The 27,410-nt window shown below is 50.0% G+C and overlaps 7 protein-coding genes across 7 annotated transcripts; 1 reads left to right on the forward strand and 6 right to left on the reverse strand.

Annotated features, from left to right (window-relative positions):
* Positions 1–2,762: 2,762 nt before the first annotated feature.
* BDP55DRAFT_632106 (uncharacterized protein) lies at positions 2,763–4,174 on the forward strand (the record flags this gene model as incomplete). The annotated part of the gene is made up of 6 exons (XM_060572381.1): positions 2,763–2,916; positions 2,976–3,038; positions 3,095–3,188; positions 3,249–3,408; positions 3,436–3,566; positions 3,622–4,174. The coding sequence occupies 6 exons, from the start codon at positions 2,763–2,765 to the stop codon at positions 4,172–4,174; spliced, it is 1,155 nt and encodes a 384-aa protein (XP_060429421.1).
* A 928-nt stretch (positions 4,175–5,102) lies between these two features.
* On the reverse strand, positions 5,103–5,530 carry BDP55DRAFT_664147 (uncharacterized protein; the record flags this gene model as incomplete). The annotated part of the gene is made up of 1 exon (XM_060574929.1): positions 5,103–5,530. A coding segment is annotated over one exon (407 nt), but the record flags the coding sequence as incomplete, so codon positions are not given.
* A 110-nt stretch (positions 5,531–5,640) lies between these two features.
* Positions 5,641–6,558, reverse strand: BDP55DRAFT_507373 (uncharacterized protein; the record flags this gene model as incomplete). The annotated part of the gene is made up of 1 exon (XM_060567680.1): positions 5,641–6,558. A coding segment is annotated over one exon (918 nt), but the record flags the coding sequence as incomplete, so codon positions are not given.
* Positions 6,559–7,866: 1,308 nt separating this feature from the next.
* BDP55DRAFT_552470 (arginyl-tRNA synthetase) lies at positions 7,867–9,829 on the reverse strand (the record flags this gene model as incomplete). The annotated part of the gene is made up of 2 exons (XM_060569214.1): positions 7,867–9,489; positions 9,548–9,829. The coding sequence occupies 2 exons, from the start codon at positions 9,827–9,829 to the stop codon at positions 7,867–7,869; spliced, it is 1,905 nt and encodes a 634-aa protein (XP_060429424.1).
* Positions 9,830–12,456: 2,627 nt separating this feature from the next.
* BDP55DRAFT_632109 (uncharacterized protein) lies at positions 12,457–15,076 on the reverse strand (the record flags this gene model as incomplete). The annotated part of the gene is made up of 9 exons (XM_060572382.1): positions 12,457–12,900; positions 12,980–13,072; positions 13,182–13,193; positions 13,227–13,255; positions 13,370–13,401; positions 13,437–13,684; positions 13,744–14,371; positions 14,528–14,622; positions 14,693–15,076. 9 exons carry the CDS (start codon positions 15,074–15,076, stop codon positions 12,457–12,459), a joined length of 1,965 nt encoding a protein of 654 aa, XP_060429425.1.
* Positions 15,077–18,185: 3,109 nt separating this feature from the next.
* Positions 18,186–20,879, reverse strand: BDP55DRAFT_632110 (uncharacterized protein; the record flags this gene model as incomplete). The annotated part of the gene is made up of 7 exons (XM_060572383.1): positions 18,186–18,674; positions 18,752–18,877; positions 18,941–19,312; positions 19,378–19,905; positions 19,967–20,099; positions 20,181–20,260; positions 20,331–20,879. The coding sequence occupies 7 exons, from the start codon at positions 20,877–20,879 to the stop codon at positions 18,186–18,188; spliced, it is 2,277 nt and encodes a 758-aa protein (XP_060429426.1).
* A 3,479-nt stretch (positions 20,880–24,358) lies between these two features.
* On the reverse strand, positions 24,359–27,267 carry BDP55DRAFT_744274 (uncharacterized protein). The gene is made up of 7 exons (XM_060580509.1): positions 26,755–27,267; positions 26,626–26,693; positions 26,427–26,559; positions 25,861–26,358; positions 25,423–25,785; positions 25,292–25,360; positions 24,359–25,234 (listed from the first exon to the last, which is right to left on the reverse strand). The coding sequence occupies exons 1-7, from the start codon at positions 27,256–27,258 to the stop codon at positions 24,773–24,775; spliced, it is 2,097 nt and encodes a 698-aa protein (XP_060429427.1). The 5' UTR covers positions 27,259–27,267; the 3' UTR covers positions 24,359–24,772.
* Between the last annotated feature and the right edge of the window lie 143 nt (positions 27,268–27,410).

Below are 27,410 nucleotides of genomic sequence, written 5' to 3' on the forward strand. Positions count from 1 at the left end.
TGGGAGTTGGACCGCTGTACGGAGTAACGTCTGATGTTATCTTGATAAGTGGTTCATGCTCGATCGGAGAGAGCAGGGTGCGAAGCTTTGGCTGATTGCGACATTGTCTGCAAATACTGGTCGGGCCCCCGAATCTTGTCTAAGGGTCTCCCACCCCTCGGGTCTCACGAACTCAAGAATGAGACGGTGGTGTCGATGAACCACAACGTTTATCCAAACTTCAACGCAGCTGAATGTGATCATATGGCTACCATAGGATCAACTTTATTGTGACGTTCTCAATACGTAAGGACTTTTCAGTAGGTGAGATCAACGGTGCTAGGAAACACTATTGAAAAGGGATTGGCGGCCGTTGTGCAAAGTCGGCATTAAAGTGCCTCATACAAGCGGGCAGTAAAACCAAACAGTCAGCCACCACGACGCCGGCGGACGGACAGCACAGACATTCGCGTCCCGTCCCGATTAACGTCTTTTCTCCCTCCGAATTGGTGTGTGTGGCATCTGTGGCTGCTCCCTTGGTATCGTTCCTTGGCAATAGGGAAATTCGGATCCGAAAGGAAAATTCCGTAGGGCGTGGACATTTGTTCGATGTCAGTGTGTCCGAGTCACGATGAGGACCCTTCATCTTTTCGGTGGCTCCCTCCTCGTGCCCGGATGATGGATCGCCTCCCTCTCCTGATCATTCTCCAGTTCCCATGGACCTTCCAAAGCCAAAATTTCTTCGTCTCCGCAGATGCCCGAGAAGGCTGGCCGGCTGGGTACGGATATGGTTCCGGGGAGTTTGGGGTTGGAGACTTTGGAGCATGTTCTTCGGAAATCCAGTCACGAACAATAGTTGCTTGCTGTGCCGCAGCACGCTCGAGCACACACGCTCACCTGAAAAGCGGGATGGCGCCGAGGACTTCTGGAACTTCTTTCTCATCGGTGGGGGTGGTTGAAGACATGGTTACAACTTGCATGGATGTGCAGGGCACACTCTGCAGGCCAAGTCGGCATATCAGACCCACGTGGTCGGAATGTGGCACAGCAACTTGAACTCTCAAAGTCCCAGTCGACTTCATCTTGACAAAGTCTTGGCTTGATAACAGGAGGTTTCTTGGTCAATGGAACGCTTCAGGGCCATCCAGCGCATAAGTAGCTAGCAGTAAATTGCAAACACGACGGATACGTAGAAACAAGTTTGCTTCAGGGAGAAACCTTTTCTTGATGAGACAACCTGCTTTTATAAGGATAGCATGTCGATACCAGAATCCAGAGCTTTACCGCACATGGCAAATTGCCCGAAACGGCGTGTCTCGGACAGGGATATCCTCGCATGCCACATTCACCACTGACTTGTCATCGCGACACGGACCAAGTCTGGCCATATTCTGCTTGCGTGGTCCACTCCATGGTCCATGAATTTTGATAATGGCGTAAAAGTCGAGTTGAAGCTAGCCCGCCAAGTTGTCAAAACTTCCCGCTGTCACCTCTGCCACTGTGACATTTTAGCCCCCAATGTGATATATCATACGCGGTAACGCCAGGTGACATAAAGGACCTCTCCTCGGGTTTGGCTTAGACTGCGGCTCATTTCTCTTCCTCGGATGGGTTCCGTGCTCGGGATTCAACTTCCATACTAATAACAAACGGGCAGTGGACGCGGTTCCCACAATACGGATCCTACGAAATCTGGCTGACTTCCAGGGGGAACCAACAACTGGTTCTCTTATGAAAGACCATCATCCCTGAATCTGCGCTAATTAGTGCCGCGTACAATGCCCATACGCGTGCATAGCGTGCGTGTACTACAGTACTCCGTATATGCGTCCAACAAGGGGGACAACCAGCAGGGGACGGGGGCCGCCGACAACCACGTCTCTTCTAGAATCCTAGGTCTGGCGAGGAAGACCAGACGTATCTCCGGCCGGTGGCTCAGCGAAGTTCGAGGTGACTGGTCGCAAACTCGATGCGTTTTGCAAGATGCAGGCATGGGTGCGTTCGTCTCCAGAAAGCACTCCTGAAATGCAACATCGGCACACTTTCCGGCGGGGGGAAAGAAGCTCTGCTTCAATGCTCCTCGTACGGAGTCTGACCCCGTATGCGTTCCCATCTTCCTCGTGGCTCCCCCGAGCTTCTCGCAAACGTGCAGTGCACGAGGCAAGAGGGGGACGTTACCTTGTAGACGATCCAAGGGACAAGGCCCGGAGGACAAGCCCTCCACACCTCACACATCCGGCCTAGAAGGTCTCACAAAGTTCGTGCATGCAGCCTGGCTTGGCCGTTACTTCAAGTGTAATATCTTTTACCTGCTCCGACAGGGGATGCCTTCTGGCCCAGATGCTCGGTACCGGAACAGGATACCCAATCCATAAGGTTGGGTCTTTGTGGGAAAGTCAATGTGAAAAGGGAGAGAAGCCTGAGAACAAGAGCACATTATTTGTATATTGATAGTCCCTCCACTCTTCCCCCTCCCTTCTTGGCACGAACGTTACTAGCTGAAAGGCCTGGTCTAATGATGTTATGAACGACGAGCTCCTGTCCAGATAAAGCGGTCTAAAGCCAGTCGGCTCCGCCACCTCTGCCCACTCGTGCCCTTTCCTCCTAGTCTCCTACCTAGGCTCGTCGGTTAGATCGGCAACGTCCTTCCCGTCTCAGCACTTCCCGTCGAACAACGTCTACCCGCAGACCATCAGCCTTACGTCTGTCAGGGCTCAAAATTCACCGCGATCAGCGAACGGGTTTCGAAGGAGTTGAGGTTATTCGCAACAGTTTGGCCCACGATGAGTGAATCGTGGACTTACAACACCCCGCCGGGGACGCCGTCCACGGGGCCCCAGATTACGGCTATCGCGTTGGTGTTTACGGCGTTGTCACTGATCATCATGATGTTGCGGTTATACGTCCGTGTGGTCATGCTAAAGGCCGCTGGTTCAGGTCAGTTCCCAGCTTAGATATCTGGGCTCTTATACAGCATACTGACTTCTCGACTCTAGATGACTGGGTCATCTTTGTTACGTGGTTTGCCGCTTGTGGTTTCGCAATTGTCAGCACTATTCGTACGTTGTTGTCTCTACACTTGTCACCTCGTCTGGCGTCTAACAATCACTCAAAGAAACGAAATGGGGCCTTGGCCTCGAGAAATTGGAGGACATGCCTCTGGAGAACCTCTACAACTTTGGTCTACTACAATACGCCGGCGCTCCTTTGTAAGTGGCCTTTTTTCCCCAACAAGACTGACCAGGCATAATAACTAACATTCAATCTAGCTACATCAGCAGTATTCTCGGCTTCAAGATCAGCTTGCTTCTCTCATATCTCCGCTTCATCCCGAAGGGTCCCTACAGATGGGCAAGATTCGTCACGATTGGTCTCTGTGTTGCGTACCACCTTGCCTTCTTGCTCGTGCAGATAAATCTGTGCACGCCTGTAGGTTTCTCCCATCTCCGATTCTAGTACAAACCAGACATTGACAATGAACAGATCGCGAAGCAATGGGACCCAACAATCACCAACGGCTCCTGCATTCCGGGAGTCCCCTTCTACACCAGCATGGCGTCTCTGACGATTGCGTTTGACGTTATTGTGTAAGTTCTCCTAATTAAACACGCTCAAAACATCAGCTGACAATTCTCTCCCCAGCATGTTCCTCCCTTTCCCCGTCCTCGCCTCCTCCAAGATCCAAAAGCGCAAGAAGTTCGTCCTTCTCGGACTCTTCGGCCTCGGCGCCTTCATCACCGTGATCCAAATCATCCGAATCCAAACCGTCCACGCCCTCGCGAACTACCTCGACTCCTCGCCCCTCATCATGTGGTCGGCAATCGAAAACAACCTCGGCATCATCGTCTGCTGCATCCCCACCCTCGCGCCCCTGGTCAAATACTTCAACGAAAAGAGCAGGTCCGGGAGTCGAAGCAACAAGTACGGTGGTGCGAGCGGCTACGGAAAGACGGGACAGAGCGGCAACGTTGGAAGCAGGTACGCGCTACAGAGCTGGCGGCCTGGCATGAGCGGTATGCAGCCGCTCGGCAGCGGGATCGATCACAGCGATCGGGATATTGGGGTCCAGAGTTCAAGGATAGGAAAGGGTTCGGATGACGGCAGTGCCGATTATCATCTTGATGCGCCGGTTATTGTCAAGAAGACGGAGTTTGTGGTTACGAGCAATCCTAGGGAGCCAGGGGAGGCTGTTTGAAGGACGTCCGGGAGCGAAAATCATTGACAACTTGGTATATTGATGTCTGGGTACTTGTTTAAATAGTTATAATTTGTATGAAGCTACAGGGACGCCGGCCGTGTGTACCCCCTCTGATGAATTTGCTTTATAAAAATTCCGACTCTCTCACCGTGCTCAGATCCTCGCTCAATTGACAAAGGAGTGGTTCCCCCGATTTCTTGCATCCGAGTATCGGAATGATTGAACCATCTGTAGGAACCGGAGAATATCTCAACTCCATCTGTTGGCCTCTCAAGTAAGAAGAGACTCCCATTTGGTACTTTCGTTTCGCTCAGAATCTTCTGGTTACCTGTACTGCAAGGTCTCAGCGCCATTTGACCATTTACAATGTTGGGGGTCAAACTTCGTGGCTCGATTGCTTGCAGTCAGGCATTTGCAATAACAGAGTTTGAGGTCGACTAGGTTGGCTGGTCATCTGATCATTCAGCACTGAGAAAGTTTACCATAATAAAGTCAGCGGACCGGCCCGAGCTGAGCGAAGGGCAAATCAGAGTGGGAACGCACGAACACTGCCATCGAGTGATTCAAGTCAGACTTAACTCGCTCGCTCAATCAAAGTCTTCTGGTAAGAGGAAAGCCCCTCGACATGAAGGTGATCAAAGATGTTGCAAGATTCGCATCGGAAAACGCCTGCGGGAGCAATACCGAAGACAGTAAATACGACTCAGGAGTTGGATCTACGATGCCACAGGAGTCCGATGACAAAGGCTTGTCTAGCGATAAAGAGCACGACGTCTTTGCTTCTGATTGAGCAGGACGTTGTGTAAGTAATTGACCTTGGAACCACATTGAGATGAAGAATGGACAAGTTGAAGGGAAAGTCAAGTTCTTTTTGTTCCACTAATCCTTGCCCTAGTTTAGAAATACACGGCTCTTCTCTTTCCATCCGAGAGAAAAGCGAAAGGCATCAACCGCCCCCATCCCTGGACCCCTCTGATCTCAGAAAGCGAAGTAAGTATACACGGAAGAAGCCCCTAGTAAGAAGGGCCAAAGGGATCGGGGATCCGAGAGTCGGAGCCGGGGCTGAAAGCCTCTCTCTTAACGTTAAGGCGAGCACCGCCCAAGCCGACCATACCACCGCCATTGACAATGGGGCTTCCATCGCTCTGTATCTGGCTCTGGCCTGTGTCGGAACGTCCGGGGGTGATTCCGTCTTGGCTGACAAAGAGACCGCCGGAGGAAGAGGTGGCAGAAACTTGACGCTGATGAGTAGGACGGAGTTGACCCTGGTAGTCACCGACGGTACCCAAGCGACCTCCACCACCAACATCACCCATGCCAGTACCACCAGTACCACCAGCAACACGGGCATCAGCAACACCGCCAGTACCTCCATTACCATCACCAGCACGGGTACCACCGACACCGCCCATGCCGGCGAGACTGTTGAGGCGAGTGAGATCATTGCCAATGCCTCCGATGACGACCCTGCCACTTCCACCACCTCCGCCAGTATTCTTCTGGATACGACCACCCTGAGTGTGACGAAGAAGACCCATGTCTCCCTTCATGATGGCCTTGAGCTCACGGACCTTCTTGCGGATCTCATTGCTCTTCTCTCTATTCTGCATAGCATCGGCGAAAGACTCGAGGTTGGCCATAGTGTCGCCGACAATGGTGTTCTGAGCGCGAGTGTCCTGGAACTCGTCGTCCTCATAGAGGGCGTGCTGAGCCTGGACATTGTTGCCCCAATGGCACATGGAGGAGTTTTGGTGAATAATGAGGTGACGAAAGACCTCGGTCGGGTACTTGCCGCCGTTGAGAGCGACGGCGGTGAGAACGTCGCGCTGACTGAGGTCACGGTTGTTCTTGAGCTTCTCAAGAATCTTCTTGTAGAGGGAGTGGTCATTGAGGGTCTGACGAAAGTAGGTATTCTCGATGTCGCCAAGAATGATCTCGAGGAGCTGAGAGTCGACCTTGTTGATGAGGGTCTTGACGAACTTGCGGGCATCAGAGAGACCGTCACGGTACCACTCGTGATTGGCTGCGAGAATCGCCTTGTCGACCCAAGCCGCGGTGTGGCAGCGGATAAAGAGGTCCTTCAGGACCTTGTTGTACTCGCCGTCATAATTGACGGCGACGATGGCCTCGAGGGCGAGGTAGTCGACGAGATCGGGGCGTCGATCGCGCTCGGGGACATTCTTGTCCTTCAGCGAGTTGCAGAGGGACTGGTAGATGGTGTTGTCTGAGATGCAACGACGGAAGGCGTTGGAGTCGATGCGAGACTCGATGCGACCCAGAAGAGCGGGAGTGAAGGTGGCGGTCTCACGAATCATGGTCTTGGCTTCTGTGACGCGTCTGGCGCGCTCTTCGGCCGAGATAACGGTGGTACCGCGGTCGCGCGAGCGTTGAGACATGATGCTTGAGTCGATGGAGTGATGAGTGACCAGAGGTTGATTTTCAGAAAAGCGATGTCTTTGTCTGGGAACGAATCTGCATCAACAAGATGTCAGAATCATCTTCGAGGATTGAGGGGAAAAAAAATGAAAACACCTACCGCGATATTCAGCTTGCTGTCGAAGCTCTCATAGCGTGCGTTGTTGTGATGTTATAGCAGTGAGGGCAGCAATGGTCATGCCACTTAGCTATATCTAGCCGGTCAGTGATGTATCACAGCAAGATACACAAGCGATTTGATGAAATGGGGAAGTTGGGGGAAGAGACGAAGTCGGATCCAGAGGGTGGTGAGTTAGGAAGAGAAGAAGAAAAATAAGGGCGGTAGGTGAGGCAGAGAAAAAGATGAGGGTGAGGGTGAGGGAGGGCTCAGGAGGACGAGAGGGTAGGGCGAGGTCGAGGTGGAAGGTGAAAATCCAAACAATGGCCTCACCTCGAGGTAGGAAGGAGCGACTGAGATCAGGCTACTGAAATTCCAGGCCTCTGGAAAGCAGTAAAAGTCGATTGATCTATAGTGAATGTGAATTAAGAGGATAAAGTGATGAAAAGTGAGGGCTTACCTAGATTCTAGTTTGTGGGAGTGACTGACCTAAAATGTATTGTTGAAGAAGAAAAGGAAGAGAGGGCTTCAAGTTCACAAAGGATTTTCATCAGTGGGTCTATCTACATATCTATGTCGGCAGGTGGCATTATTCTTCACCTTCCTGCCTCGCTCTCTCTCTCTCTCTCTCTCTCTTTAGCGTATTCGTCTCTCTCGTCTGAAGTGGGAGTGCTTGAGGGAGTAGGACGACGGGGATGGCCACTCATTGAGCTCTATTGATCTACCAATACCTGGGCTCACGGCTATCAAGCATTTTGGTGAAAGAGAGTACATAAAGCACATGACTGAGCTTCCAAATGCTTATCAATCATAGATTCTTGCGCCGATATGGCTCAAGAAAAGTGACTATATTGCTATGAGCAGGTGAGAGTACAGCCAACCATCACTTCCGTTAGGCTTCATGCAAAGGCAAGAACATTAAATTGACTATTTTTGAGTTTTGCTATGCAACACAGTAGAAAGTTACCACCCGGCCTGGAATCCTTGGTGTGCTCCCATGTCTGTCATCAAGTCATGATCACATAATAAAGCCACCTCAACAAAGCATGCGCCTTTCGATGTTCCTTGACAATCTTACCACACCCGGTGGTAGTAAACAATGACCAAGCCTGTCCTTCCCCGAGCTACAACAGTGACATGAACCGGAACGTCGAAATCAGGAAGACAAAGGGCTGATACCAAGAACCTTCATCCCATTCTCAAATACCTGCCTGGCATTCTCATATAGCACTGCTCGGGCAAGGTCAAGCGCCTGGTTGTCGGCAGTCTCCTCTTCTTCGTCTTCATCCTCACCTTCATCGTCATCGAGACATACCAACAGTTGTTCGGCCAGCCGATACAGGAACGTCAACACAGCCGAAGGCTCGAGAGTCTTGTACGCGGCGTTGATGACATCAGGGTACTGCGCCATGAGTCTCAGGAGATTCGTGTACTCTTCCTCCTCCAGCTGAGCGTAATCGACCTCACCAAGAGCACTCGGGTCAGCGTCAAGTTGGCTAATGGTCATACAAAGTCGAGTGTAAAGTAGTTGAATATGAGCGCCAGTGTCGCTCTCAAACTCGGTCATTTTCTTGCTGTCGAACGCGTACCCGTTGCTGCGCTTCGTGTGCATGTCTTGGGCAAGCAGGGATGTGATACCTAAAGGCTCTGCGGCAGCAAGAGGGGCTCCAGCATTCTGCTCCGTCGCCATGGCGTCTTTGACTGCGTTGGAGCATTGATTCAGCATGTCTCCCAACAGATGCGCATTGCCCAGTTGGGATGACAGGCCCTGAACCTTGCCAAAATTAACGTGTTGGATCTTCTTGGCGAGATCCTCCCTCCCCATCAGCTCAAGCGCCTTGATCACGCCGCGGAAGTGGGAGTCCTGCTCCGAAGCGACGACGTAGATCATTTTGTCGAAAGCAAACTTCTTCTCACGATCGAGCACTGCAGCAAGGTCGCGGGAGAAGTACATGGTCGTGCCGGTGCGGTTCCGGACCATGCCAGTACCGAGACCTTTGGCGCCGTGCTTCTTGAAGTCGATGAGCCAGGATCCATCACTCTCTTCGGATATGCCCTTCTCCTTGAGTACTGTCTCTACCTCGGCAATTGACTCCGAAGTAACTTGAGACTCTCCAGCGTACTCATCGAACTTGATGCCGAGACGAGCATAGGCCTTGGTGTAGTCTTCGACATAGACGTTGCGGAATCTGGTGGTCAAGGCTAGCGCATCGGCATCTCCTTCCTCCCACTTCTTGGAGAAGGCATCGCGCTCGGCGTAGATGCCCTGTGACTCAATCTCGGCTGTGTTCTTTCCCTCGTCTTTTGCCTTTGTGCTTGCCTCTTGTTCAGGCTTGAATAGCTCGTTGATCTGGTTGTGTACGTCAAGGAGGTGTCGAATGGGGTCCTTGTCGAAGGCTTCCTCTGAACCGAACTTGTTCCAGCCGACAGCAAGCAGAGCAATGTTCTTGCCCCAGTCTCCCAAGAAGTTCAGTCGGCCAACCTCCCATCCCATCCGCTCATGTAAGTTGGCGATGGCAGCACCGTTTATTGTGCTGCGGAGGTGTCTGCCTTCGAATTCCTGTGCGATGTTGGGTGAGGAGAACTCGACGATGACCTTTTTGCGTCCGGACTCGGGTGTTGTAGCATCCTTTAGACCAAAGACATCATCGCTTCCATATAAGTCTTTGCGGTCGGCTATGAAGGGAATGAGGAGTCGGGGAAGGAAGAAAGGAGAGGAGAAGATACGGATGTGAACCCCATCGACGAATGGAAAAGTGTATAGAGGTGACTTCGGGAACTGCGTATGTCTTGTGTCAGCTTAGAAAGGGACGTCCAATGTTTGTTTTTATAATAACCTTGTCGAGAAGTGCGGCTGCAGCTTCGGCGTTGGCTTTGATTTTAAGGCGAGGCAGGATGATGGCTAAATCTCCCATGGAGATGGCAGCCGTAGACTGAATCGCCTCATACGCAACGGCCGGTTCGCAGCCTGCTACCTCCGCCACGATTGTGGCTAGGTAAGACCGCCAAATATCTAAAGGACGAACTAATACATCGGCGACTGGAAAGGATGGAAGGGGATTGTCGAGGCTCAGCTTCCCGAGCGAAGATTGAAGGCCGCTGATGGACAAAGTTGCCATGGTGTCACTGGGATCTGACAAGTTTCTTTGGACCATCTGCTTTGGTGTGTGTGGAAGAAAGAATATAGACGAGCGCTATCACAAACAATGGGAAAATTGTCTCTTTCTTCAGCGATAGCAGCGGAGTGACGAAATGGGCCGTTGGTGTGGTCGGGCACCGAAGGCAGCCAACGCGGCGTCGCTGGATTGGTTGGTTTCCAGACTTGCAGACGCAGATGCTATCACCCAGTCGTTGAATGAGGCTACCGTGCATGGGATGCGGCGACTTTGGGCTGGCACTGCTAGAATCAGGTTTCTCGGTGCCGCATCTCTGTCTCGTCTGGATTTTGTCTGGCGATTTTGCAGCATTTTGCTCGGTGATGTAATGTATGGTGAATTGGCATAAGCTTTTCCCGCCTGAAAAAAGCCATCAAATTACATATCCTGCAGTACATTGTGAAGATAGCCCTCTCACACGGTTCGTTCCGTCTCTTGAATGCCCGAACGACGCCGAAAACTTGAGGAATGCTACAGCAGATGTCGATGTCGTTAGTTGTGGCCGCCTATGTAACGCCGAATATAACGCAGAAAACTACGGATATTAGCTTGATCTGGAGCTATAGAAACATGAAGTTCGAACCTTCCTCGATCTCTAAGGTAGACTATAAACGATCCCTACGGATTGTTTCTGAGGGAGCTGCCCGTTAATGCGATGGATGATCCACTTGAGATTGCTGCGATCGCTTCCGTTAATGTCGGTAGTGCTTTTGGATAGGTCTACAAGAAGTTTTGATGGCACAGGCTCGAATAACGGATTTCGCGTTGGCCAGAGTCTCGCTGCTTCTGAGATTGAGGGAATCTCCTTTTCGAGATCGTATCGAAAGGTAGCCGTCATTGTACATGCCGAACTGAAAGTTTCAGTGCACGAAGATGAATGAGCAACAGCTCAGATCATCGGCACATATACCTCCACAGCATGCATGGCAATCGGCTCTATCAAGCTGCTCCTCGAGAGGAAGCCGACACGGGCGAACCACGGACCTCTCAGCAATAATCCGCTGAGGAAGTCGAAGAAAGATATGCCATTATGACAAAATTGTGAATCCATGTCTTTCAATTTCAGAAGTCGCTTGCCATCGACTAGGAGGCAAATAGAGATATATTTGACCCAAATTTGGTAAAGCCACCGGTGGAAAAAGACACTGCTTTCGGCCATGCTGAGAGATCGGATGCTAGGGATCCGACGCAGGACATATGACTTCACATAGTAGCTTGTCGAATCGCGCCCCGGAGGGGCATTAGACTCTGGCAACACGCTTCGTAAGCGCTCACCTAGAGTTCTAGAAAGAAGATTTGTAGATGGCACACGCCAAGCTGAACCAAGAAAACTTGTCACGGTATCTCCAAAAGTTGCCTGGCCTCAATGTGTGTAATCGCTGGCTTAGTTTTGGGCCCGCGGGCCACCTGGCCTATGTCGCGGGGCACTCATTTGAACTACGCTGGTTTCAAGTAATATACTTGCGTATAACAACAGACCCATCAGGACTATCATAATCATAAACGAAAGGCTACAGTGGAGCGCACCGGAATCTTTCATGATTGACAACAGTTCAGCTACCAATGCGATTGCCCAGAAGTAGTGGAATCGGTTTCGGCTCAGGGCTGCAAATTCAAGAACGTCCGGTCGTTCGGCCGTGTTCTTCAAAGTTGGCATTTTCTTCAAGGTTCAATGATTAATCTCACTTACTGCTAGGAGTTACTTCATGTGTATTTCACGCAATCCCTGGTTGTAGTCGTGTTTGCGTCAGCGACCAGAACCACGTCTTTGCGAAGCAAAGCGTCAAAGTCATTGTCGGCGACGTACCTTCTTGCTCATGGCTTTTCCGGTGTTCAGGATGGACTTTCACTCCGTCTCTAGATCCTTTGAATGGCGGTGAAATTTATGGAGGCCATTGCGTGTCTTTGGTATTTGTGTTAGATCTGTCAAACATGATGTGAAGCCCCCCCTGGTGGGTTTGGTTGAATCCGAAGGAAATAGTGGACATCTCTGGCCAAGAACAATTGAAGAGACTTCAGGATTTCATCGAGTGCTTGATTGCATTCTCTTAAGATTTTATTTGCTTCGGCTACTGTATCCTCCAAGTTCCAAGTCGTCGAATTCTTGCAACAGAATGTGGTGTTGGGGGTTTGCTTGGGACTTGGGAGTCTTGAGCGGAGACCTGAATGCGGCGAAGAAGATGCTTGTGCTTTTTGGACCGACAAGGATATTCAGCCACACACTTGACTTCATTGCATGATCACGATGTGGGGGTTCTTACAGCTTCTGTAATGTTTCCCTCCATGTGGAGGAGCAAGGCTAACGTTCAATGTTTGCAAGACATAATGATGGCAGAATGAATACAAGTTCTAATCTCGAGATTCAGTCAGCGATTCTACATATACTTAGATATTATAGAAAGTGCCTGTTTGTTAATTGTGCGTTGACCGGCATCCTTTGCCATCCACTTCTACCTCATGTAACCCGATCACTAGGTATGTGTAGGTGTATTGAACCACTTAGAATGAGAAGAGAAAGGGCACAGAAGTACTGAAATCAAGAACTCATTTCCAAGTATGAAACATGAAGTATGCAGCTAAGACACCCTCTGTCATGTTAATTCCTCAACAACTGAAACATTCCTGTCCCCGAGCTCAACATCGTCTACCCTTGCAGTTCGCCTATAGCGCACCCAAAGTCTGTCTGACAATCGACGCCGACTATGGAACATGGCGCCATCATCGTTGAAGCTTGTTGAAGATACGTGTGTGGAAATACCTTGAGACACAATCTCGCTGCTTGATCTCAATGTAACAGCGAAGGCAGCGCCGAAGTTTGGTGTAGGCTGCATAACAGGCAGTACTGGCTCTGGCCTCAACAGATTTTGCACTTTTCGACGAGCCCTCCGAATCCACATTAGAAACGCGGACCCAATCGTAAGATTAATGCCATAGGCGACGAGAAGGGATATCAGAAATGTTTGCCAGTTTTTTGTGAACGCGATGACACCGTCTGCGCTGAACAGTGCCGTAGTCTGGGAGAACGCCCGCGTGAGCTGCAGATACTGTCAATAGCCGCCCGCCCAAATTCGTGACAGAAGTCAGGGGAAGATCACGATCAGAACATGAACTTACAAGTGTGCTAAATGCGAGAACCCGAACTTCTCCAACATCTCCAGGTCCGATAGCAAGAAGTTGACCATTTTTCAATCTCATTTGTATCAATTCCTGTGTAACCTGTTAGTGATAGGCTACCCCTGTACACTTGAAGGGATGCCTAACGTTTCGCAGATTCTCTATGTCCACCTGGACTTCTAGCAACCCGCGCTTTGCGTACCAGGTCAGTGATCTAATTACCCTAGCACAAAGCAGACTTACTCACAGACTTGAAAGCTAATCTCTCCTCTAAGACTGCAGATGAATTGTGGGAATTCTACAACTTGTCAGAACGACAATATGTGAAGGATGAGTAGGAGTCTTACGTTTTTGATGGAGGCTTCGCAATACTGAAGCAGAAAGACGTACCTGGCCTGGTAGCTTTCCAGTCGGATTTTGAGCTGATCCAACACATTGAACATCCGCCGGATCTCACTAAGATATGGGTAACACTGAGGCATCTCCCGGCTTTCCGTCGAAGTTGAGAAAGAAGTTCACTTCCGTTGATAGGAAAGACGCCCCGACCTTGACCGTCTCCTGAACGGCACTGATCAGGTCTTGTAGAACATCCCTAGACTCTAAAACTGATCTCCACAAGGCGTTGATTTGATTCATATGCTGTTTGGTGGCGGTATGTTCCGGGGATCGTCGTGCTTTTTGGAGAAGAACATTGTATTTCCGATCCTAAATCATATGTTAAGCATGTACGGTCATGGTTACAGGTGTTGGTGAAAATGTTCTACCTCTCTGTCGAGATTCTGCCCTAAATGAAGGCATATAGACTCCCATTCATCCTTGATTTGGTCGAGCCGAATGCCAAAGATGCGGGGGAACCAAATGCGTGGATACCAATGTGGCTTTTTGGCATCGTCTTGTCCTTCGCTGCAGGGATCCCACTCGAACCCATCTTCTCTGTCATTATCGTAACGTGTGACCTGTTCATTCATGCCTTCGTTCTCGTCAAACCAGGTATCGATGGCAAAGTAGGCTGTCCATCTCCAATGATCATGGCCGCTGACAGCACACGCAATGTGACCTGAGTAGATGCCGTGGACATGATCACCTTCATCCCCATTCCCAGGAGGCATCAAGTAGGGGACATCTCTTGATGATCTGAGAGGTTCATTGTCCGATATCTTGATCCTTTCGTCTTTGATGAGGTGCTTTGTTTTCCGCCAGACTCGAAATGGCAGGTAGAATTCCAAAGAGAAATTTTGAGGGCCATTAGCCTGGTGATAACGCATGTACCTCTTAGCGCAAATAACCGGGTCAAAGTTGCCGGCTTTGAGAGAAAAATCTCGCCATGAATGATACTCCAATCGAAGTTCTAGAACACAAGTGCTTGTGGAAAGATCTTCCCAAAAGCTTTGCCTGAGATCGAGGGGCAGTCTTCACTAGCGCAAGAACACTCCAACAATCAGGGTTCGTGAGATACCTACGTCATTATCATAGAATCAGCATTTCACCCATGGAGCAATTGTTTGGTAGTCTATTTTCGCGGGAGTGCATGAAGGAAGCAACTCATACAGTAGGCGACGTTCAGCGTCGAAGCGTGGAATCTCGTCACTGCTGATTATCATCTCATGTGCCATATCTTGTTCAGCGCTGTCGGTAGTAAGCGCCTGGTGGTTTTGTTAACGCTACCAATGATATCAGTGATCAGAGTCTTTCACTATCGATTAAAAGACTCACTGGTTTCAACAACGCTTCAGTAAGTTGACTGGCAGTCAAAAATCCCAAGCACTCTCGAAAGTTGATCTCCTCATCCACAAGTTGGCCGTCTATCAGCCAAGCTACTCTCTGATCTTTATTAGGAGATTCGAGATGGGAAAGATCGTGAAGACATAAATTCTGGCAAATATCCAGGACAGGACTAACACGTCCATGATATCTTACATCGTCGTCGTCAAACTCAAGAAAAACGCTGATGGCGTCCCTGGATGAGTTGAACTCTTCTTGACAAGCTAGCCACGGCTTGTTTTCGGAATCTTTTGCTATTGCGTCTTTTTCAGAGAATCTCTGAGGCCATTCAAACCCACTGCGAATAGACTGCGAGATGTAAATAGACTCAGACATTGCGATTTGTAGAGGTTACGAAGGTGTTGCGCAGTGTCGACTTGCACGTCATTTGTCAAAGGACACGAAAAGCTGGCTATTTCTCAGTATCGGGACTGGAGACTTCGTGCAGAGTGAACCTTCGGGCAAGCGTTAGACTTCAATTGATAACATGAAACATAAACAAATTTGACGAGACGAATCACCTATCTATATGCGATCACTGACGCAACTTCTGTGGACATAAAGCAACAATCTTTAGGTATGAGACAGCTTGCGGTACAACTCTAAGTGATACTGCCATATGGAGATTTAGAAGTTGGACTAAACCAAGGCTGGAACGCCTGGGCCTTCGCCGTACGACTCTGTGATAGTAAGAACACTCGCAACCTCTGTTATCGCTCTTCTTCCTGCCCAAAATATCTTCAACCGCCAAGCGTGTAAATCGGGTGGGGCCGCTGAGCCGATTTGTGTGAGTGAGCGTGGTTAAGATGCCAGGCAGTCTACACTCTGTAACCTCGACATCGACTACAACGGGGGTACCGACAGTTGATACAAGAGTTGATGACCACCCAACCAAGCCACAACAACACCACGTCAATCAGGTTCGGCTAGACTTGGCAGTCGAACGCGATAGAGCTTGGGATTTCGGCTGAATTGACTCAGAGAAAGGTACACATGTCCACATGGAGGCGAATTTCCTCAGAGCTAAAGGCTACATGGAGGAGAAAGAAAGTCAGATGTGGGGTTGAACGAGGACGAACAGGGCGCGGTAGTAAATTTATCTACCATAAGGTAATCTAAAAGCAGTCGGGTGCATGGGTACACTCACAAAGTCTCCAGTTTCGCTCCCGCTCTCGATTAGTTCAAGGTGATTCAAGCCGAGCTTGGGTATTAATGCATAAGGCGGAAAACGGGGTTGTGGTTGTGAGGGGGTTAAAGCCAATCCGGTCGTCTTGGGGGCTGGACAGAAGTTGGTGGTGGTTGCCAACATCCAGAGGGGACGAGCAGCGCTTTCAATGGCTGTAAATTGTGATTGAAGAGAATCCACAATGGATTTCTTGGAGAATCAAGTCTATTGCAAGTGCCGACGATGGTGACACCGTCAGAGCCTCGATGTCGCGGAAGGCACGATGGCCATGCAGTGGTGAGCGTGGTATACCTCCATCCTTCAAAGTTTCTTTTCCATTCCTCTTAGTTTCGTCGTCCCAATGGACTAAAGCTTACCTTAAGTACTAACTGCATGCAAATCGACGATATTCAATAGACAACTTGAGCGCCCTTGCCAGGGGTGGGGTGCTTAGGTAGGTTGATGATGTCACGTGTGCGTGGTTCACAACACCATTCTCCGTTACAACCTCAGAACGGACACTCATCACGGAGCAAAAGCCGACGGCCAGAACGAACGACTTGACCCGGGAGCCCACTGCCCGCTTCGCCCACCCTCTGAGCGTGTAATTGCTTGAGCTCCTGTGGTAACCATAAACAAGCTTCATGCACGACATCTAGGCTGAGCAGACCATCCTTTGAAAGTATCCTCTCTCAACGATTCCACGTTCATCTTCACAATACTTTGGCTACGCGGATCTAATTTAAGAAACTCAAATGACGGTAATTGGCTTCTGATCAAGCTGAAAGTGAGGCGATCCGGGTGTGGCCCAATGGGGCAATAGCTGAGTCTCTGAGCTAGTCCCGTCCGGCTTCTAGACCTTCTGATCATCCTTTCATGGCTGGTGTCCCCTCAATAGTCATGTTTGCGGCTACCTAAGCCCGAGGTATCCGCATATGCGTTATCAGCGGACGAGCTCTCGCTCAAACGATTTGCAACTTCTTGGCACCTCATGACGCATGCTTCATCGTACTTGTGCCCATATTGCTTGCAATTTGAGCAGCTTCAATGATTCTCCCATCTAGCCATAATAATGTTGCCACACCCTGCATGTTTCGGTATCCTTGTCACTTTGAATCGCGGAAAAAGATGCCACGCATCACAGTCTTAGCTACCTTAGGCCTGTCTGTTTTAGCAAAGCGGGCTGGATGAATGAGGGTGTCATGGCGGAACCCAAAGATAGATGTCCTTCCCAGAAATCTGCAAATCGTCGGATGCTGCATGGTACATTAGGTAGGAATTTGGAGATGTCCCTGCAATCATTCAATGCTGTTTTTCCCATGTTGCACCTCGTCGTTTGCCCGAGGCGTATTTGTGTAGTGGCAGGAGGCCTAACGTAGGAAAATAGGCAACAAGCCCGATATATGGACTAAACCACCACCACAGCCAGTACATGTGAGGAGATTGCCTCACTGACTGGATTTGGGTAAGCATGCATAGATCACTTAGAACTTTCAGTTGGGCTGCTGGTTTCATTCGGCTTGAGTACCTTATCAGAAGATTCGATTGGCTGAGGGCTCTGGCAGCTGCAGTGCTTTTGGGATGAATGTTAGGTTTTCCCAGCTTCGACTTCACCTCCCCTGCAGCATACCACACATAACTTAATCGCAGCCTGCCTCAGCTTGATCTTGTCACCGTGGAGGTGCTAATTATGCGACCTGCTATTTACGAAAGCTTTCATACATTCTCAAGGGCAATGCCGCGCGTCTCCGACAACATGGTAAGCAGAGGGAGGCCAATAGGTTAGCACTGATTAAGCACTGCTGGTGCTCATAATCTTGGATGGGAGCAGGATCTCTAGACTTCAAGTAGAAGGTTAATGCTCGCCTCGATAGCCGCTGAGCCGGCAGCCTTCTCATCGCCCTCAAAAGTCTCATCGAGGTATTACAGTCTACCGAAGCTGAAGGGCAACGTACATGAGAATGCTCTGTGCCTTCCCGGATCCCTAGCCATGAATTTGTCCACCATCCGCTGACCTGAAGCCTCACTACCTTACCTTAGCTCGACTCTTCTTCAGTCTCCATACACCCACCGACTCCTTGGGAGATCTCGCATTTGAGCCAGCACTCCGGACAATGACATCCCGGGATCTCCGAGTCCGTTGCATGGTCGGCCAGCCAAATATATAATACTCGGGGAAGTCGAGCCGATATTTCTCCTAGTCGTGTGCCGCAGGTGTGTCTTGCCCCCGAGCTGTGGGATTTCATGGCCCACCCTGACTGAACCCAGCGTGCTCTCAACTCATGCTCTTTCGCGCACTCTAGCAACTGAACTTGTCTGATCCAAAGCGGTCTGATGCAGTTGTGAATCGGTCGCGCCCCTAAACTCCAATGCGGCGAGTTCAACACGAGCCAGAGAATGTGGCACATGTGGGATGGTCGCTCTGAAAGGCAGGTGTTCCTCGACGCGAGGTCTCTGCAACCAATTATTGAACCTTGTGGGCAGTTTGGTGCGCCGTTGGATTGAGCGTGCCGCTGAGCCTCCAATCGTCTCTTCTGAATTGTCCCTGGAATTGGTATTCGCGTGGGTCGTGGTACCTGTATCTCCAGAGCGATTGACGAATGGCCATTCACAATCACCGGAGGCCAGTCGTATGCAAATCCAGACGATGATGATCATTCCCAGGCTCATCAAAGCAAGAGAGATCAGAAAGTTACCGGGCGTGCGGGTGTATCTTATGATTTCGTCACAGCCAAAAACGGCGGCTATGTTGACAAGCGGTTGAGAAATCTAAGAAGCAATGTCAGAAGATTGTCCCAAAACTATGTCACTTTGACAGAGGGTGTGAATGTGCGGTAAATACTCACGGTTGTCATCCAGGCCGAAATGCTAACGACCATAGACTGTTGGGGCACAACAGCGGAAGGAGGAATCGATACTGGAGATAGACCGGCTACCGGCTGGGCTTTCTTGAATTTCATACGAAGCAAGGCCTTTCCACATGGTCAGTGTCATGGTCCAGCTTCAGTAGTTGCCCGTGAATTGGGGAGTATTACCTGGTCCCTCGCAGCTAACCCATTCTTGATCATTCCCTGATATTGTGTCTCTAAGTTCCCAAATCTTATGCGCAATTGTCGAAGGTCTGAGAATGTCCTTCGTATCTGCGATAGGTAAGGGTAACAGGCTGATATGTCACCTGGTCGGCCCTCTGTGTGGAGAAAGTAGTTCACGTCCGTTGTCATGAATAAGTCGCCAATCGAAACGACCCCTTCCATAGTTTGCGACAGGGATTTCACTATCCCTTCCGCTAAGAGGATGCCCTCTTCGAACTCGTCTAGTTCATCTAGGACATCGTCCCATCTCGTGGTGATCTGACTGACACGTGCAGACTTGCGCAGGCGTTGCAGCAGACGCCGGTGCTCCTCGTCCTGTGGCATAATACAAGGTCAGTCGTCCGTCTTTACTTGCTTGCTGAATCTCGAATCTAGCTCACAATGCCCGTCATCCACTTGTCAAAATTGTAGAACAAACCCTGGAACTCTTTGTAGATCTGGCCGAGGCGGATCTCGAGGACGCGAAGAAAATACGGGCGAGGAAGCCACATTGTAGCGGTTGTGTCAAACATGTCACTCTTTCCACGGCGTAGAGGATCTGAGAGCTTGACCACGCCAAGCGACTCCACCACATCCTCCTGCTCACCTTCATATCGTGCGATGCTATCTGGCGTTGGCAAGCCAACGACTTCGACTTCAAACCAGGCCTCGCATAGCAGTAGACAAGTCCAGCGAAACTGATCGTAACCTGTGACGATGCAGCTAATGTGGCTCGAGTAGATGGCGTCGATGCCGTCGCTACTAGCTTGAGAACCTGCAAGAGCGCGTAAGAATGTTACATCTCGTGAAGACCTAAGGTATTCTCTGTCTGAACTTTTGGACCGGTGGTCTCGCATCAAGGTTTTCGACGTTCTCCACACGCAGTATGGAAATGAAAACTCCATGACAAAGGTTTCAGGACCTTCCGTCTAGAACAAATTAGGCTAGCTATTTGGATTGCTTGGGGAGATTAGAGCCACATTCACGTACCGAAAAATGCACGCCAAGAGAAGGCTTTGATAGGATATAATTAAGCAAGAAGTCGGGCAACTGCCGGTAGAGTGATTCTGGAGCAGATCCCACGAGTGCAAGGACGGCCCACCGGTCAGTATCAACGACATAGCTACAGGAATAAATCAGCGTTGTCTTCTCTTTCATCTCTTCACAAAATTATTCGGCAATTACGTCGCATAGGAATCCTTACATTAGACGTCGTTCCGCATCAGCTTCAGCGTCAGCGTCTCTGGTGTCGCCTTCCTCGCCAGTAGAGGTTTCATGGTAGCGCTGCAAAGTGTTAGTATTGTTTGCATACAAGTCTAGAGGTAGCTCTACTGAAGAAACTAACACAACTTACCTTTTTTTGCAATTCCTCTAGCAATCTCACTGCTGACAAGGCGCCTAGATACTGCCGAGGACAGACCTTACTCTCCGAAAAGTTGCCGTCAATGAGTATGGCAATGTTGTCAGGCGGAATGTGACTGGCTCTCTGTTGGAGCTCCTCCAGTTTTGCACGTTGAAGAAATGCGACAAGAGGCGCTACGCGAGACTTGTCCGCTGCCCAATTCTCTTCTGTTATGAGGAAAAAAATGGTGTCTTCTTCCCCAGGTTCTTCCGGGGTTAGATAGATAGTCTCATCTGACTCCTCGGGTTCTTCTGGACTCAGAGTTTCAGACTTGGTTTCAACCACAGCTGTAACCCAAGGTGAATTCTCCCAATTCTTCGAAATGGACTGACGCCTAAAAAATCTGGGTGGCCAAGAGAACGCCCCAGCTTGACCATGGCCATGATCATGACCATGAACATGACGATTGTCGTTCGTCAGTCGGCCATCTCTGGGCTCCAGTAATGGAAAGGGGTGCGGTGAGGGCGAGGTCGAAATTACTGGTCCGGCGGATACACTCATTGCCTTGCGTAATGGTCAACCGCCTGAGATGGAAGTCAGAAGATAAAGAAATTGCTACAGTCTTGAAGACCGGCGGTAGTATTGTAAGGAGATTGGTGCTCTTCTCAGTTCAAGAATGAGCGACGTCCAAATGTTATCCAACAGTCTTTCTGCTGTGTTTCCCAGCCTCTCGTAAACTTTTCAGTTACTGGTTTCCGAGTTATACACGTTCGTGCAGTGTTTGTAGCTTGCTTTACAGAATTTTCCAGGCTCCGTAAGGAAATCGATTTTGTGTATGCCGTTCCTGACAATCCCCTCAGCAGATTATGATACAGATTATGTTCGTCCAACTATTGAAGGGTCTTTTTCTAGGTCGTAGTATGATCCTGACGGTGATCCGAAGGCCTATGGTCGTGGTGGCGGACGTGTACTCTAGTAACAGCACATCGAGAGCAGCGTGGATAGCGGCAGTTGACGCAAGGATCTACCACTACTGTCATGCCACCTTGGCCGCAATAACACTGTGATCGGAAGATATTATTAGCCTCCTGCAATGCGTAGTAGGGTGGTGCACGTATTCGGCCGTTCTGAGGTTTGTATATCTCGTAAGCTATAGGGGAAAATGAAATACGTACGCAAGTCCAGACGAACGCGTATTTTTTTCGCGGTGGCTATTGGTGGATTAGGCCGTCAGTGGCTGGGTAGATATTATTCGAGTGGTCTGGTTGTAGAGAGCTAGAGGTAGTGTCGTATGGACATTGAATGCCGGAGAGTAGTAATTACCATAGTCTTGGTTGATGCTCGCGTGGGCTATATGACTTGTCCCCTGCTGCAACGTCGCCTTGCCTCTTCCTCTTCTCGGAGCCCCCCAGCCTACCGGTACTTCGAAGGCTCTCGTCAGGCGCGCCTGCCTGCAGGTTAGCAACCCTTGCCTGAGTTCGATCACGTTGACGGCAGGGATGAGGCGAGCAATGCGCGTTCGGATTCGACCGAAGCTGAGCGAAGGGTGGTGTGGAGGAATTGTCGTTCAGGAGACCAATTGAGGGCAGCGCAGGGTGGCCAATTGGTCTGAAAGTCACACATACGTCGCTAGATCCCCAAGACACCTCGTGTGAGCTCGAGGGAGTTGGTCACATGACGCGGACCGTGCATGACAAGCAATAGTAGCAACCCAGCCTACTTCATCCGCAATAACACGGACAGACTTCAGGATTCTCTCGAGAGCCGGAATGCAGGAAAGCATCCTGCAAAGAAAATGTGGTAGGAATCGGGAATTCCAACAGTCCCTTGGGACCTCGACAGCGCGAAAGGCGTAGACCTGGGATTTATGGGCCAAGGGGCCCGTCGCGAAGGCACAGCAAAAGTCGAGCGGACGGCTCTCAGGAGACGACGGGTGTGGCCATGCTGGTAAACTTCGGAAAAAGTAAAATTCATGCACTACTAATCCATAAGTAGTGTACCTTTGTGCATAAAGGAGAGGATGTGAATGGGAGGTTGAAATCGGCAGCATCATGTCATCATCTGTGAATGGACCACGAGGACGGCACGTGATGTGTCCCGCCCAGAAAGATCCACCTTCCGTTCCAAACAGTTGGTTTTCGCACCGAAGTTGGCAGGGAGACCCATACCTACATCCAACAACCAGCTTTCCAACTGCCAACTTCAAACGAACATTTTCTCACTGTCAAAAGAGCCGATCCATCTAATTGTCGTTTGACCCTATCCTTGGACACGTTCGCGGATGGCTCGCCAGCCACTGTCCGATGCTGGATCGTGATGCTTGCGCCCGACGACATGGTGGATTCGTGGCTCCAATAGAGACATTCTTTAACGTGCTGTCCTCTTGCCGATGGCACTCACACATGATATACCTTGAAGACACCGGCAACGTGTGACTCGAAGTTCTCGCCTCAATGTTGAACTGCGTTATTAGTAACCTTTGGAGCCGCGGGAGAGCTGCCCAACCTTGCACTTTCAAGACCATTTCCGCGAATGATACCCTAGCTTACATCTCCTTGCTTAGCCGCCTGCCGTCGCCTTATACAGAACAGACACACAGCCACTGTCCTAACCCGAACCCACCCGACCTGAGCTTATCTTTATTCTCGGATATTTCCCCTCTAGCTCAACTTTGAGATAGCGACTGGTCAACCCGATAGTGTATCCATCTTGACTGCACATCTTTTCTGGGCTGTCTTTCGTCAATCTGTGTCAGTCATTACTCTAGTGCAGCAAAGCGATCTATCCATGGGCACGTCACATCCTCTCGGCCTCTTACTGATTCAAATGAAACACAAGACGCTTCAATCTCGGCCTGCTAGCCTATACCACCGAGGCTGTGTAGGTGCGTCACCGTCATTGTTCAATGTTGGGCTGCATTACTTGCAAACCTGATGACCAAGAAAACAACATCGTGCGAATTGTGCGACGAGATTCACCAACCGCCCACGAAGGAACTCAACTACCTAAGCACCGGACTCATCAGACCTCACCGAAAATACTTCTTTTGACGTATAGCACCATAAACGTCTCAATCGGCTCATGCCACGGTTCACAAATGAAGGTTCGGCACCCGAGCCAGTGAAAAGGAAAAGGGAGGCTCTATCCCATGTATGATGTGACGTCTCTTCTGGTGGCGTCTTCTTAGGGGGGGGTGTCTCCGTGATGGGTTTCCCATTCTGAGCTTCCGGCATACAACGTGCGTCTACCACTCGAATCTATAGCCTCGATTGCTCAACGGCCCGTCTTTGCCAGATGGCCGGCGGCAACAGACGTCAACTCGTCGAGTCACTGATGGTTGAAGCGGTGTCCCAAACGCAGGCCAATTTGCCCGCCACGGGGCGGACGATGATCACAACAACTTTAGCCAATGAATCTTGCACAACGTACTGTGCGCATGACAGGAAAGCAAGACAACGTCAAACAACGTCGGCTAAAAATGCGGATGCCCCACCCAGCCCAAGCAACACCGTTACCGAAGTCTCATTCACCCCGGATTTTCATTGTCACGACACACCACTTGGTTCCATTGTCAGTGACTCCATTGATTCTGTTGGACGCTACCTCGGTTACGTGCTGCTGGTGCTGAGCTCTTCAGAGGCCCAATTGGTCCACACCCGATTAACGGATAAGATACCGGGAGCAGTTTGACAGGACCCCAACAATTTCAGCGAAAGCATCGCCAGCCCCAGCAACAGCTTCTTCCATATTCCAGGCTTTTCCGGCCAGATGACCCCTCAACCTAGAAACACCGACTTCTCAACTTTAGCTCTTTGGCAAGACCCGATGCTACCTACACTGCCTTAGTCTGCATGAGAACAAGACTTTGCCAGTGAATCGTAGCTTTCAGCTGACTACCGTCACTACCTAGTAGTGTTAACTTTCCAACGCTCACTAGGCGTTACACTCGGGCATTTGAACGCAGCATCGATCGCTGCCAGCAAATCACACGTGCGCACCACGTGTTGCCTGATTTAGTTTTGACCGAAATCATCTAGTACAATGGAGCAATCGCGATCGCTTTGTATCCGTGCTTTGACTATGACCGCGGGCAAATGCTACTGACTGGCAATTATGATTGTGGCGCAGGCCCCTCGAATGGTGGCGGCTGTGGGCGGGTATCAGTGTCTTTTAGCCCATAAGCAGACCTGCTGAGGCGTAGAGAATTGAGGTTCTAAAGACGTGCTTTAATTGGCTGAACATGCAGGATGACTGTTCGGAAAGCTAAAATCCAAAGGGATAGATACAATAGCCGTGGACACCAAGAGTTCCCTCGAAGAAGACTGTGGCAGGGCTCTCCGTAGTGCAAGCGGGTAGGTCCTAGCTGCCATGTTTAAAAGTCGCAAAACCCATGGAGGAAGATATGCTGGAGTCGTTGATTGAGAGGGTGTGCTCTTCAAGTGCCAGGTCTTACGTCAGGCCCTTTGAGCAAGAGGTTCGGTGTAGACTTGACGGCTTGCCAAGATTGCAGTTGGGGGCTTCGAAAGGCTCGGTTCCGTTGCCGCCGGTTGACCCAACACACTCCGCCCCGGTAAGTCAAGAAGACCAATGTCGCTTCCGTGTCTCTGGGAGTGATCCGGTCCGCTTGTGCACCAGGTGGATCTGCGAGGCGACAAGCGGTTGTTGACGTCAACTAGGGCTGTCACGCCGCGTTCTCGTAAACAGTCGCTTGACTTCTCGGTGGAACTCTCGCCTCTCGGTCGAAGTTCAAACAGGCTTACACCAGAGTTGACCAATTTGAGTAAGAAGACAACAATAGACCCCATAGCAGCTACCATTAAGAAGAGAGCGCAGATGAAATTGTACCATGTCCGCGGGAAGGTGATGATACCATCGCAGCTGAAAATCGCAGCTACGTTGAGGAGTGGTTGAGACATCTGCCGTTCGTTTCAGTCGATGCGCCCGAAGTTTTTGAAACCCTAAGTCCGACTTACCATAGTTATCCACCACGACAATCTTTGATCCAGCTCGCTCTTCGCGTCCATCTTATTTTGCAAGATGCACTAATTCGAATTAGCATACGGTATCTCAAAGGATTAGACTACAAATCTCCACGTAAACTTACCTTCTGCCTCGCAGAAATGCCACTCCCAAGCATCGACTCGCACATTTTTCGTAGCTCGCCGATATCTCGGTGGGTCTGGCTCATATTATTCAATGTTTTACGGATCTGGGATAAGGGCATCATGCAATCTATGGCATCTCCAACTCGGCCATCCTGGTGTAAGAAGTAGTTCACGTGCGTTGTCGTAAAAACCGAGGCACTACTTAGTGTCTCGCCGAGAACTTTTTGCAGGTCCCTCAGAACATCTTCAGTTTCCTTGACGCTGATCTCACACTCGTCCAACTTTCTCTCAGCTTCTTGTTTCGCTCTGGAGCTACGGGACACTAGTAGAAGGTCCTGACAAAGCTTCTTGTGTTGTCTTAGCTGTGATTTGAATTAGTTGGCCCAGTCAGTCTGGAAGCTCATGCAGAAATCGAGAATTCAGGGGAAAGGTCTTACCGCTGCTGCATTGGCCTTGTGGACGTGAAAGTACAAGGATTCCCATTCGCCGTTGACGTGATTGAGACGAATCTGTAAAATACGAATGAAGTAGCTGCGAGGCTCCCACGAAGATCTCATTACATCGTTTTTCCCTCTCCAAAGTGGGTCGGATATTAGTCCATCGTCTTTGTCGTTGTCATAGCGTGCTACCATGTCGGGGCACGGTTCGTCGTCGAGAACATCCTCGAACCAGCTCTCAAGGAATGCGACTCCGGTCCAGCGATGCTGGTCAGAGCCTGTGACGATTGCACTCATATGACTCGAGTAAATAACGTCAATGGAAAGGGCGTCGATAGGCGTTTCAGTGAATCTCCTCATAAATGTGATGTCTGTTGATGATCTCAGGGGTTCCTCATTTGACCTCTTTTTCCGATTGTCACTCTTCAGTTCGGCAGTCTTACGTAAGGCCCTGACCGGAAGGGATAGTTGAAGGAGAAACGTTTCCGGTCCTTCCGTCTGCTCAGAATGTTAACATATGATGCCATTACAATGAACCAATAACATAGTAGAGTTTGACCACTTACTGCGAAAGAGACACCTATATCGCTCTTGGCAGAGAGGTAATTGAGTATGCACTCAGTTACCTCCCTGTAGAGAGACTCCGGAGAGGAACCAAGGAGAGCAAGAATGGCCCAAGCATCTAGGTCAACCACGTAGCTACCAGCGAGAAGGTTAGTATTTGTAGGTGCATACTGATCAAGTATCATTTTCTGCCTAACTCACATCAACCTGCGTTCTGCTTCGACAAAGCCACTGCTCTCAGGAGAAGATTCATTTTCGGCTTCATAGCGCTATGTTCGAAAACGTTAGCCTCTACTTTTTGACTATTCTTCGAAAGTCAAGAGGGCGTACTTCTTTGGTCGCCTCTCTCAATAGCTGCCTTGCTGACAGGCCTCCAAGAAAGGGTCGGAATACCGGTTCAATGCCGAGATTGTTGCTGTCAATGAGGAGTGCTACTTTGGTTTCCGGCACCCCTTCTTCATCTTCTTCTAACTGCTGAAGTGTTCTTCCGCAGAGAATATCGAGAAAAGTATCGAGTCGGAACTGGTCCGGGACCCAGTTCTCCTCGGTCCGCAAAGAGCGTAATATATCTTCTTCTTCGGGGCACTTCAGGTTTTGTTTCATTTCTCGAAGTGTGGCATAAAGCCATGGGGTATTCTCCCAGTCTTTAGGAAGCTTCCTTCTGTTGAAGAATCGCTCAGGCCATGGAAATGCTCCCACTTGTTCGGCCCTGTTGGGAATCCGCACATCCAGTGGCTTCGGCAGCTCGATTGGTCCAACTGGTTCTATCCTGTAATCCACGGGTTGGGGTGAGAGAGGACGGCTCGGTGCTGTGTCCGTCCGTTGTAAAGTCATGGTCAGTCCACTCGCGTTCTGATATGCGTCACTGGACGTTTTGTGTCTATTCGAATCACCTTGACCCCGGTAGTGCGATTTTTAATGGCCTCTAGCTCTGCAACTCTTTGAATTAAAACAGCAAAATTTTGAAATTCCGTCAATCTGCGGTA

Source organism: Colletotrichum godetiae (assembly GCF_030913485.1).
Source record: "Colletotrichum godetiae strain CBS 193.32 chromosome Unknown BDP55scaffold_21, whole genome shotgun sequence".
NCBI lineage: Eukaryota > Fungi > Ascomycota > Sordariomycetes > Glomerellales > Glomerellaceae > Colletotrichum > Colletotrichum godetiae.